Below are 13,094 nucleotides of genomic sequence, written 5' to 3'. Positions count from 1 at the left end.
GACAATATACAGACATTTCAAAGAAAAACATCAGCATATTATACCTGAGAAAATGTTATGTTTCTGATAATACTGATAATACTCATATGCCCCTCCTCATGGTAACAAAGTTGTAAATGGACTGCTAAACCCAGAAAATGCTTATGATGAAGTGAGGAAAGCAGCGCTACAACCGTAAAGAAGAGGGGAAATCAGGGAGAAGAGCACATTAAAACAATATGCTGAGACTCAGGCAGAAGTTTGTGGATTAATTTAGAGCTCATGCTCGAAGGCAAAGCCACCCCATCTGTTTTTGTTTCTTTGGGTTTTCTGGGTTTTGTTGGGGTGATTTTGTTTATGGTTTTTGTTTGTTTGTTTTTCATTCACATTCTTTGGCACCTTCAGAAAATATCACTGTTTTAGAGGAAAAGTCTAACACTGGCTAGCAAGAATCTAAGTATGCTTAACAGAGGTGAAACTATAGGCTGAATATCATGATAAAGGTAATAAAACCTACACAGTATTTCCATCCATGTATTTCAAAGCTTTTTACAAAGGGATTTTAACATTACCGCTGGCATTTTATAGATGGAAGAGTGAAATGTAATAAAGAGGACAAAGGAAGCAAGGATGTAGCTGGCCAGGGAAAGGCCTGTTCTAGGAGCTGACAAGACCAGAACATTCTAAGACAAATGTAAGGTGGGAAACAAGGGTTCCATGTTTTCACTTCTAACCAAGATTCCATACTTCCATCTGTTACCCCAACCTACAACAATACATAATCCACCTCAAAGGGATTATAAAGGAATAAGAGTTCATACTAAAATAATCAGAACACTGATCTAAATCTGTTGGATGATCTCTGTCCATAACAGATACGACGTTAACATGTTTTTAAAATGGCATTTTAATCAAAAAGATGGACAGTGAACTAGGAAGTTTTGTCATGTACCATTTCTCCCTATTGATTTCAAGGCAGGAAAAATATTTTTTTAATAAAGTTGCCACTTCTATTGCCATTATTACCAATAATAAAAATCATCATTTGCCTACATCTAACAATGTGGTTTTGAGATCAAGTTTTTAAGTACCTGCCTTGTTCTAAAACAAATATGAAGTTTTTTGTTTCTTGAAGTATGTATATTTTTAAAGTATCTCTTGCTTATACAGTGAAAATATACAATATAAAAGCATAAAGCCGTGCCCACAACCAAATATTCAAGTTCCATTTCTCTTTCCCCCAAAAAAAGAAAAATTAAGCAAAAAATCCACTAGAACAATAAAAAGGACAAAATTTCAAAGTTACAAAAACGAGGCATCACATAGTTTGCTATTTTTTTTATCCAAACACAACAGCCTCGAAAGAAACTTCAAAGCAACAAAGACTTTGGTAGATACGGTATTCTGCAAGGTCATTCCACACACAGGTTTACAGGGAACAGAAAGCCTCTCACAGCCCCAGATGCACATAACATGTAGAACAGAGGAAGAACAAACCAGCCAATTTCAATTGCTAAAAAGCACACAAGAATATGAAAATGTCATTTGGCTGCACAGGGGTCCAGATTCAGAATATCCTTTTACATGTTTAAACTGATAATTCTGCATATAGAAGTTTTGATTTTTAGTTAAGCTAAATTGGGAAAAAATAATTGAGGGGCATACTCAGCACAGCTGACATGCTTGAGTACTGATTTTGTTTTCTCTATGTAACAGAACATACAGACAATATTGTCTGTATAAACTACCACTTATTTTAGCTAAACTTGTCACACGTGATTTCCAAAGAACATATTTTCATGCAACTTATTTTCCCCCCTGCAGCCTCAAAACCTACATTTATATAGCATATAGGTCAATACACAGGTCAATCTACTACAGCCACCTACAGCACAGTGGCACCTATACATGGAACAAAACTTCCTCTTCCAACAGTCATATTCTAATTTTTACTTTTTTCCCCCAATGCAACTTTCAAGATACTTTAAATGATACTCTGTTCTGGAAAACCATACTCAGAATTATGGCTAAAATAATAAAGACATATTTTGAGGTAAGAAAACAAATCCAATAAATGCCTACCTGAACCCACTGGAGATGAGCCAACACTAAGACTTTGTAAACTTCCATTCCTGAGCAAAGTTGGAGATTTTTGAAGACCAGAGCTTGTCACGCTTCCTGCAGCAGATGCCACAGATGAAGTTGGGGAAGCAGAAGAAACTGAAAGATGGGAAATACTTTCTTGACTTTTATTTCCTTTGGGTCTGCCAGGCCCATGCTTACTTTGCTTATTTCCTTTCCTTTTCTTCTCTGTTACAGTTTCTTCTTCTATTCCAGAAGTCTGAGCTCGTTTGTATGCTGTAGAAGTAAGGCTTGAATTACCTATGTCTCCAGGTGAGCTGTCAAAGTTTTTAGATTGGGAAACAGCTGATGATGAAGGGAGACCAATTAAGGAAGTGAAACAATTGACACCCCCCTCTTGACTCCCAGTCTCTCCTTTATGTACATCTTTGGTTGACGAAGCCTGTTGAGAATGCGTGAAACTGTCACTTCGCAGATCTGTGTCTGTAAAACTCAAAAAATCCTGGGGAGATTGAACTGAACTTCCAGAAGATGACTTTATGCTCCCAGGAGTGCCCAAAAAGCTTCCTAAAAAGAAAGTAAAGAAAAAGTACTTTTTTTTTCCCCTGTAGTTGATGAAAATTGATGGGAAAGATTAATATCTTAGAATACAAAACTTTAAAGTGCAAGGACTTTACTAAAAGTGTTACCAAGAGCTAAAGAATTTATTTCTAAGACAACTCATTGTTTCTCCTGCTGATCTTCACTCTGCTGGATCTGAGTCTCAGATTCCTACCTGAGATTCGGATTTGAATTTGGGGCACAAACAAGGTGAAAATGAATAAAAGGAGAATAACAACTTTGCTGCTTAGGCAACTTTGCAATCCCTCATGTTTTGAAGCCACAACACACACTTGGTGCAAGTCAGAGCATGTTTTTTTTAAACATACACATATACAAAAAGAACACTGACAGAAATGTGCTATGATCACATCTACACTATGCCTACAATCTTCCCTACCATTCTACCTAAATCAAGGGTCTGACACAGGTCAAAGGAACATCAGTTGCACTTAATTTACCCTGGCTGAGGTGGTGTTCCACAGAAGAGGTATTTTTCAAAACGACAGGAGAGGAAGTGGAAAAAAGTATATAAAATTGGCATTTTAAGATTTCCTTAGCACTGTCAGAGAACCATACAGATCTTCTGTGTAAAAGAATTACATTGCTTCTGTAGTATTTGGAAGGCAGTCATTTCATCACTGTGTTAGCACATGCAAGGCAGAAAAGGGAGCACACTTAAGAAATAGAAACATGTACTTTCACTGAAATTCAGTAGTTTTATATGGGTGGGTGCATGCAGGTACTGTTTTGTAGAACTCGGACTCATGATGACTATCCCGTCAAGAAAATACTCCTGAATACATCAGGTATAAAAGAAGTCCTTTAAAAGTTACTGGTTTATCATTAGTACTCCATTAGACATTGTTAAGAATTCCATTTAAAATATAATTTTCATTAATACAGCCATTTAAAAATCATAAAAATATTGTTGTTTTGTATTTTAAGTAACTTACATCCACTTCACTTAATGTAGGCTTTAAAGAAAATACATGTACATAGTGAAGATCTATTTTGCCACCTGCAGTGAGCAAGATTTTTCTTTAAATGAAAGACTCCAGAAGGTAATTTTCAAAGTTTTGAGAATTTAAACAAAAAAACACTTCAGTTTTTTTCAAGTAAAAAAGCCTTAAATATTGAAAGAGTTCTAGACAAATTTAAAAGTGCTCACTGCATAAATAAACTCAAAGAAAGAGCAACATTATAAAGCAGAAAGGACAGTCAGCTACTACACACCACAGTGAAAATTATGGAAAAACAATTACTTTACAGAAGGTCTAGTTTGTTGTGTTTCTATATAACATGTTTTATTAGTTAAGTAATAAAAAACGGACTTTTAAATTTTTTCTATCTTTCCTCAACTCTGACAATGATGCCATAATAAAATTAGCTTTTTAGCGGTGTCAACGGTGCATTTAGTGGGTTTTAGCATGTTCAAAAAGTTGAACTTTTTGTATTACATAAGATAAATAAACTGTATATACTTGTCACATAATCATCTTCTGCTTATGTATTTCAATGAAAAAACAATAAAAGTAAAAAGGTCTTTCACTTTGGAGAAAATGGTAGATTTTAAATTTCTGCATCTTGAAAAATTATTTAGGGGCCACCGCATCCTATACATTAGGTAGTTCAGTTTTGTTCTAATATGCATTAACTAAAAAACATTACGATTATTCCCTTAAAGAGCTAAGAAAGACCCCTAGACTCAAATTCATGTATTAAATTTTACCCCAGACTAACTTTTCAGCACATAAAGAAACTTCTGGTTTTAGCAGTTAAAGAGAATACCTTAACAGTCTAAACAAAAGCATCAGTTTTGCCCTTTAAAAGATGCACCACCTTCTTTTTCATGTTATGACAATTAACATTTTTTCCTCTGAAAAAAAGTTATTTTTTCCCCAAAGTGAAACAACTACTTTTCAAGTTTTAAATATGTAAGATTTCCAATTCATGTCAAAGTAGACGTCATGTTACAGCATAACAATTAATACCTTGCTGAAAAGGACTAGCTGCAGTCACAGTTGTTCCTGGATTTCTTCCAGCACCAGGCTTTCTTCCCCTCTGACCTGAGCTATGACCTGCAGATTTCTTCCCTTTGCTCTCTGACCCTCTAGCCTCTGAAGAATCTTTTCCACTTGAAACGTGTGTAGAAACTTCCTGGAAATTTGCATTTGTAAATCGAGCTGTGGTATCTTCCAGCCGCTTCAAGGAGCCTGACATGGAGCTGTTGCTAGTGCTTGTGTATGTCTAGCATTTTGATAAGAGAAAAGAAATAAGAGAAAAGAAACAGTTAAGTCACACAAAAAACTGTAACAAAAGAACTGTTTAAAAGAACTCATTCTTTCAAATAAACTTAGAAGTGTTCAAATACTAAGGTAACTGGCAACAGCAGGAGTTACGTAAACTGAATTGTTAAGATTTTCAGCAAACCACTGAAGTGCAGAAAACTTCATTTTGTGGAAAAAATGCACAAAAGTAACATCAGCTTTGGTTGAAATTTTTACTTCATTGAGGTCAATGGACTAATCTCAAATCTATGGTTACACAATCTTTATATTCTATTTAAATAGAATATTGTTATTTTACTTCTTAAAATTAAAAAGAAAAAATGAGACTTTAGATGCTTTTCTGAAAATACAATTCTTATGCAGTTTTTTTTATCAAACTGGAAGTGTCCCATCAGCAGTGGAAATGATGAAAGGCTTCAGAACTTAGGAACTTGCATTTCTAAGACTTTATATTCTCAACAGCAAACAAAAATCAACTCCAACAAGCCCAGCTGCCCCATATGTCTTCACTTCCCATCATCACACTAGGACTCCTTGCCATCTGAACAATCCCATTCAGCCAGTTCCTTAAGTATCATCTAGTAAAGAAGACACATGAGATCTATTTGGCCAAGACACATGCAGGAATGACTGGCTACCTACTACGACTCTGCTGCCTGACAGTAAGTGTCCTGGTTTCAGCTGAGATAGAGTTAATTTTCTTTATACTAGCTAGTATGGGGCTATGTTTTGGATTTGTGCTGAAAACAGTGTTGATAGCACAGGGACGTTTTAGTTGTTGCTGCACTAGTCAAGGACTTTTCAGCTTCCCGTGCTCTGCCAGGTGCAGAAGAAGCTGGGAGAGGACACAGCCAGGACAGTTGACCCAAACTGACCAAAGGGCTATTCCATACCATATGATGTCATGCTCAGCATATAAAGCTGAGGGAAGAAGGAGGAAGGGGGGGGGCGTTTGGAGCGATGGCGTTTGTCTTCCCAAGTAACCGTTACGTGTGATGGAGCCCTGCTTTCCTGGAGATGGCTGAACACCTGCCTGCCCATGGGAAGGAGTGAATGAATTCCTTGCTTTGCTTTGCTTGTGTGCGTGGCTTTTGCTTTACCTATTAAACTGTCTTTAGCTTAACCCACGAGTTTTCCCACTTTTACTCTTCTAATTCTCTCCCCCATCCCACTGGGGGGGGAGTGAGCGAGCGGCTGTGTGGGGCTTAGTTCCCGGCTGGGGTTAAACCACGACAGGAAGGAAAATGCGTAACATGCTCTCGAGCTCCCACTGAAGATTTCTTCTTCAGCCCCCACCCATCCCCAAGAATTTTGGCTCTTCTCCTACACCCATAAACTCTTCACAGGGCTTTCAATAATTTTATCTTTAGGCCCGTTATTTTTCCATTAAATTTTGTCAGAATTGTTCATATTGGGGAACAATAGTCAAAATAGGTTCACAGAAAGTAATTATGTGAGCAGGGAAACTGTGTGCACAGCATTAGGAAACTACACAAAGGAGTATAATTGTTTTCACAATCAAAAAATTCAACTTGTGATAGCAGAATTTTAATATCAGAAGAAAATGAAAGCAAAATCAGGAAAAAGGAAATAATATTCTATTGTAAGTCATACTCAAACCAACCAGTAAAATAGCCTTTTGACTGTATAAAGCTTTTTCAGCAAAACACATGGATCAAACCTAGAAGCTACTCATCTGTTCAAAACAAGCTTAGTTTGTTTTTCGGTTCTTTATAGAAGAGAGTTTAAAATAGTATCTAAATTTATCTCCATTAAAGACCACACAAATACATGCCTCTCAAAATCGAGCAGATACACAAGTTTTCTCTTCCCCAACTGGGATGTTTGCTGAATTTAGGCCTTATCTTAACATACAGCTTTATATGGCTGGTATAAAAAGTTTTCTGTATTTTTACTAAAACGGCTAAGACATTTACATAGAACTTACTTTTCAGTTGCAAATGCCAGAAGACAACTAAATATGCAAGCTTTGTGGAAGATGAAAATTTCGATCCATTTGCGCACTGCCCTGTATGAATTATTGGGGGGAGGCATAGTGTTTATCTGGGGGGAGGAATCAACTTGGCCAATAGCTTCTTTAGAAATGTGGTTTCCATGGAAATTGGTTCACTTGAATTCTACTGCTAGTCTGTTGTTTTAGTATTAGTTTCTACTGTTGTTTTTTTAACTTGTTCCATGCAAACGCTCTAAACCAAGCTAAGATGGGTACTGCTTTCCAAACTACAACAGCAGATCCAAATGACTCCAAAGACAGCAAAGTAATACATGAATCTGAAGGATTCAAACTGGTCGGGCTTCATGCTTTGTTTTATACTGTCAGTGTCTCCATGCAGAATAGGCTCATGTAGAAAACCAGACTCACTCTTCAAGCACTTTCCCCATTAGCTTAGGCTAGTGCTGAAGCTCTCCATCCTACTTACACCAAACCTATGTGACCTAGTGTAGTAAAAAGCCATGTAAAGACAATGCTTCTAAACTCTGCACCCATGAGTGAAAAGAAGTAGAGCACACCCTAAACAGAAATCCAGTATTAAAACCTACTATAGAATCCAATTCAATTTTGTCAGTTCCTCTGTGCCACTTGAGAGAAGTGATTCTACTTATCTTAACATTTGAAGCTGAAAATTTGATATATTAACTCATGTTGAGTACCATTATGTCTTTAAGGTCCACAAATAACAATGTCTCCATGTTAGCACTACATTAAGAATAAACAAATTATTCATATTTTCATATTGTTCAATTACTGCTATTTTTTCTTCCTATAGCAAGTAAGCCAAATAATAATAAAATTAATCTCACTATACAATATTCTAAACAAAAAATATGTATCATTATGAACATGTATGAAGTATCTGTAAAGTATCCACCCATTGGTATGAAACAAACTCTGCGTAGCCCATCTAAAATCCAACAATTTTTAGCTAGCAAAGAATTTGTTTTAATTTACCTACCTAAAAGAAAGGCAAAACATTTTCAAAATTGCAAATACAGCCCTATTATGAACTGCAATAAAAATATATTATGGATTTTCTGAATAACAGTGAAGAAAGATAATTTTAAGTCTGTTAAAGTACGATGTTAACAATAATTCACCTCAAATTCATATTACTATACTGGTAACTGTTTCTAACGAAGATTGAGCCAATTCTAAGGTAAGTTTAGTAGTTAACTTTTTGAACTATTACAAAGTCCACAAGTATGCTTAATTTTCCTGAAACTTATGTGTCACTTGACCTGAGTTAAGAAGCAGTGGTTCAAATTTGGGTAATTTGAACAAAAGGTTTCTAGACATGCAATAACCCAAAACAAAAGTCAGGCTTTCTCTAGGATCTGGGATTTCTCCTCTTATCCAATTCCTTTCTTTCCTAATCCTTATCTCCTATCCACTCATTTGAATATTAATTGCAAGGATAATTCTCTGTAGGTATCAACAATCATAGTTTGATGTTATCTAGTATCTCTTCTCCTTTACTGCGGGGGGGGGGGGCACAGGCCAGACACATTTTTTTCTTTTAAAAAGGAAATTAAGAGTTTAGCATAGCTCTGCAGAGTAGCTGGGGCTAGGAAATGACAAGTAGACATTAATTTGCATATACTGTGCAGAGATTTGGTTTGACTGTAAGCCTGAACCCTGCTCTTAGCAGATTTTGGAGATCAATGCACACTGCAGTTCTGCTTTTGGAAATTTTCCTCCAACAGGTATTTCTGTTTTGGAAGGTGCTATAAAGCATACCGAAATCTACATGCTTCCTCAGAGTATCTTGAACACTAATATGATGCAATAGACACTCAGAGATGTAAAATTGGTATCATTTGGTCAGTATTTTTTTCCCCAGATTATATTCCTTACTTTAAGGAGTTAATTGCAACGAAGTGCCCTAAAACAGATATGTTGGGCACTTCTCAGATACCTTGAGAATCCACAAGATATGCACTAAGATCTAAGGTAAAACTGCAGCACAAACTTTAGATTATTAAGCTAAGTGGTTCATACAACAACTTACCCACCCCTAAACAAACTGCTTTACTAAAACGCTAAGTTATAAAAGACAAAGGTCTAACATAAATGTCACAAAACCCCCTTAATATATGCCATGGCAAAGTTATATTGGGTTTTTTGTTTGTTTGGGGGTTCCTTTGAAGTTAGGAAAGTGAGACTGGCAGGGAGCAAGGATCCGAGGATGGAAGCAAATAACCTTTGGTTATTTAATGACTGGCTTTCAGCCTCTGCAGTGGCTGAACAGCACATGCTTTTTAAATGTAATACACTACTCGAGGCTCCCTCCTTCACTGCTCACACTCCAGTGAGTCATTTTCCTCTATTTAAGTACAAACATCCCCCAAAAAGGAGATTCCCCCAATGCTGTCACCCAACACCACTCCTTCATTTATTTGGGAGGATTTAACTAGCTATGTCATGAATGTTAATCCTGTTCTCAAAAATCAATCAGTATTTGCTGGTGCAATTACCAAGCTAACTCTGTGTGCATCCTTTATGCTTCCCATAAACCAGTTCGCAGGTTTTTTTCCTAGAAGCTCACTTTCACATTGCCAACTTGGTGCACAGAGAGCTACGGTCATTCTACACCCTCCATGTATCACTGAAGAGTTATACACCCATCTGCAGCAAGTCTTAAAACTTCTGGGAAAGCTTCAGATTTATGGTAAAGGCGTAATCATCATTCTTGCTATACAGTACATCCCAAGGCTTGAGAAGCCTTTAGCCCTAATACAGATTTATAGGCCAGTAGTCTTGCACAGAGAAGGGAAGGACCACAGCAGGTAATCATCCACTAAAATGCCAGATGGTAAGGGAATGGTCCAAGCAAAAAACAATCAAACAAAACAAAAAACAACAACAACAAAAATCACACACCCCCATAGCCCACAAACACCACACTACTGTAGGACAGTGATGTTCAGTCATACCGAATAGAGATTTTTCTACTTATTTCATTCCCTTCTGTATCCCAGTGCAGTAGGACCTGATCACCTCCCTTGAGAACCACAGCGGGCTGATAGTCAGGGTGAATTGAGGAGGGTTATCACTATCATCTCTACTATTACAGTTAAAATCCAGTCAGCTGTACTTTCTGTTTACAATATCTTTTATTTAGTTACTGGCTACAATTTGAAAGCAGATACATTGTCTTGTGTATCTTTGTGTACATCAATGTTTTGGGGTTTAAAAAAAAAAAAAAACAGAAAAAGGAAAAAAAAAAGAAAAAAGACAACTATATTTTTCTGGATCTGTTAAACCATACACATTTTTAAACTTTTGATACAAACCCAGCCTCCCAAAACTCAAAACCTGAGAGAGAAGCTTTTATCAGGACTAAATAAAGGGTTGATGGCAATTCCCAACTACGAGGAAGGGCAGAAGAAAACCTCATCCAAAGAGACAGAGAAAGAACTCAAGTTCGTAAGTTATTCTAGTCCTTCTTAAAACATTCTGCATCTATGCCCCAAAAGAAAAGTGAAAAATGTGTTAATACATTAATCCAAGAGTAGTTAAGAATTTGTTATTTCAAACTTTTTCAAACTTAATTGACCCAGACTAAGCAGTGTTTGCTGAGACATTACAGGGATGCACAAAACGCATACTCGTAACTCAACACAGCATTTGGACTGGAACCTCAGTAAAATTTATTGGAATTAAATTTTGCAGAACAAACAGGCAAGCCAATTATACTAACTCACATAATGTAAATCCACAGTTTATTCTGCAGCCTTTCATGTATATATCTTAAGAAGCCACTCATCCAGATAAAAACATGCTTTATGGCATCACCTGCATAAATGGTCATTACCACTGTTATCACAAAGGATTTAACTTCTTTAAAAAGGAAAACTAAAATTCATTTCAAGTTCCAGTACCTCCAACAGGAACAATGCGGTAGCAGAAGTGATTATAGAGCATGATAAAATAATGTATTCACTGCAAAGACAGACGGCTGTGAAAAAGACATCAAGTCCAAACCAATTCTGACAACTCTATATAAAAGGATACACAAAAGTAACACATTAACAAAAAACTCTGAAACAAGTATTTATCTCAGAAGAAAACAAAGCTTGTTTAATTACTAAAATTTCAAATTTTTGAGGAACAAACTATGAATATAACCTAGGAAAGCAAAAGGACTTAGCATCAAAAGGACTTAGGAAAAAAAAAATTAAAAGAAGATAGCTGAAAGAACTAGCCACAATCACTTCCAAATATCCAGCAGATACTTTATTTTTAAAAACATAATCACGCTTAGTAACTTCATTAAAAGCAACCTGAACACCAATTTTTCTGATGGTCTGAAGCATTATAAAAAGAAGGTCAAAAATGAAGAAGATAGCTTAGATAAAAAGAAAGACAGGGTGTAAAAGGTTAAAAAAAGAAAACTAACAGGAGACACGTTGATATTTAAATTCCACAATGAATACTTCTGCTTTAGTTTAATTCATTTATAATTTAAGTTCTAGAATTAGAGTGTTTCTGTTCTCTTTAGTATTTGCTATACATGCATATATAGTACAATCTTGATTAACAGTATGGCCAACAACTCGGCAACATTTTCGTTTTTTACTTGGATTAAATAGAGGTCTGCTAAAAATGGGATTTTACTCTTGTTCACCTTACTAAAGTGTACGTCATTCAGTCGTAAACCTTGTAATTAGGAAAAGTCTAGGGAGGAGCAATTAGAAAACAGATTAGCAGGAAAACATAATCCAACTGTGTCTTCAGCATTAAAAGCATATTCTAATAGATAAGACTCAAAAATAACCAATATTTCAATATATTTTCTTTAACTTTTACACAAATATACAGCAACATCACTTTTCGTTAAGACTTTTGATGATGATTAGATAATCATAGTACAAAAGGGATATGTTCACGTAAGATAAGATCATAGATAGCACAAAGCCTAACAAAAATTGTATTGTCTAAAGGAAGCTCCCACACAAGAAAATTATTTTACAAGCTATGAATTTTATGAGTTGTCTCAGACTCAAGAGAAATATGTTCAGGACAAATTAATAAAATTAAATAACAAATCACATGGACCAGTCAGTACTGTTCAAAGAGTTTTTACAACAATTGCGATAAAAACTGTCACACTCACTGATTGCAATGTCTAATCACTCTCAAATCAAAATAGAAAAGCGGCAGGTTGACTCTACCTTTTCTTTTTTTCTTTTTTTTTTAATAAAGAGTTATTGGGAGTTTCAGAAAACCAGTGACTAGTAAGTCTCACTTGACAAAACAGTGTCGAAAAGAACACGGTAGAACCAGAAAGAAGACTAGTTTATCAGAAGCGCGAGTCACAAATAATGGAATGTTAACAGGTACACATCCTCAAGTTAATACTCCTACTATTGAGAATAAAGAAATATCCAAAGCATACTAAAAAACTAACTTTCTTGGTGATGATTCTTGAAGCTGATACCATTAGTTATCCAGGAACCACAGAAATAAGTTGGTATTTCAATTGTTTTACCCTGTCCTGACAAGGTCTTGGTGTACCATATGCAAATAGACACATTTGTTGAATATTGCATCTCAGCAACCAAACTACATACAGTTAACACAAGTTTCAGCTAAAAAAACCAGTGCTCTATGTACTGACAGCTAATTAATTCAAACCATGATTCCCTGACTCGGGCATCAAACATTCCCACAAGAATGGAACAAATGTTTTCCAACTTTGAAGTCAGAAAACCCATCTCTCAATACCGCCACCCACTTTGTAATACCATCATTAGTGTTATTTTTTTGGTGGATAGCAAAAGTGATTGCTGTAGAGTACAATGAGAAAAGTTCTTATTATTTAACCCTCTACATTGTCCCTTGAGTTAGATATTTGCTAGCACATTAACAGGACGGAAAGACCACAGAACCTAATGGAGCAGACTGCTAAAAAGGCAATGTGATATTACAAGTATATGAAGCACAAGCTTCAATTTGCTAATTACCAGCTTAAATGCTTACAGGTTCAGTGGCAGCTCAGCACACACAAGTGAATTTCAAAGGAAAGATTTTCTAACACTTCTCAAATTATTAAACATAAGTCAATGAAATAAAACTTACTGGAGTATCAGTGGCACCTGATTTGTGCCACTAAATCACTC

General features: G+C 35.9%; 1 protein-coding gene across 10 annotated transcripts in view; it reads right to left on the bottom strand.

Moving 5' to 3' along the window:
- MLLT10 (MLLT10 histone lysine methyltransferase DOT1L cofactor) overlaps nt 1-13,094 on the bottom strand; it is a 143,295-nt gene that overhangs the window by 60,589 nt on the left and 69,612 nt on the right. For all 10 annotated transcript variants that reach the window (XR_012041216.1, XM_072854427.1, XM_072854426.1 and 7 more), the window contains 2 exons: nt 4,656-4,911; nt 2,062-2,628 (listed from right to left, as the gene is read on the bottom strand). Coding sequence is in view for 9 of the 10 variants with exons in the window: in XM_072854427.1 (XP_072710528.1) it covers nt 2,062-2,628; nt 4,656-4,911 (823 nt within the window). In the remaining variant the exon portion in view is untranslated. The remainder of the gene's footprint in view (nt 1-2,061; nt 2,629-4,655; nt 4,912-13,094) is intronic.

Source organism: Ciconia boyciana, chromosome 2, assembly GCF_034638445.1.
Source record: "Ciconia boyciana chromosome 2, ASM3463844v1, whole genome shotgun sequence".
In the NCBI taxonomy this organism is placed as follows: domain Eukaryota; kingdom Metazoa; phylum Chordata; class Aves; order Ciconiiformes; family Ciconiidae; genus Ciconia; species Ciconia boyciana.
Note: the sequence above shows the minus strand (reverse complement) of the source record. Positions and strands in the feature narration are given on the sequence as shown.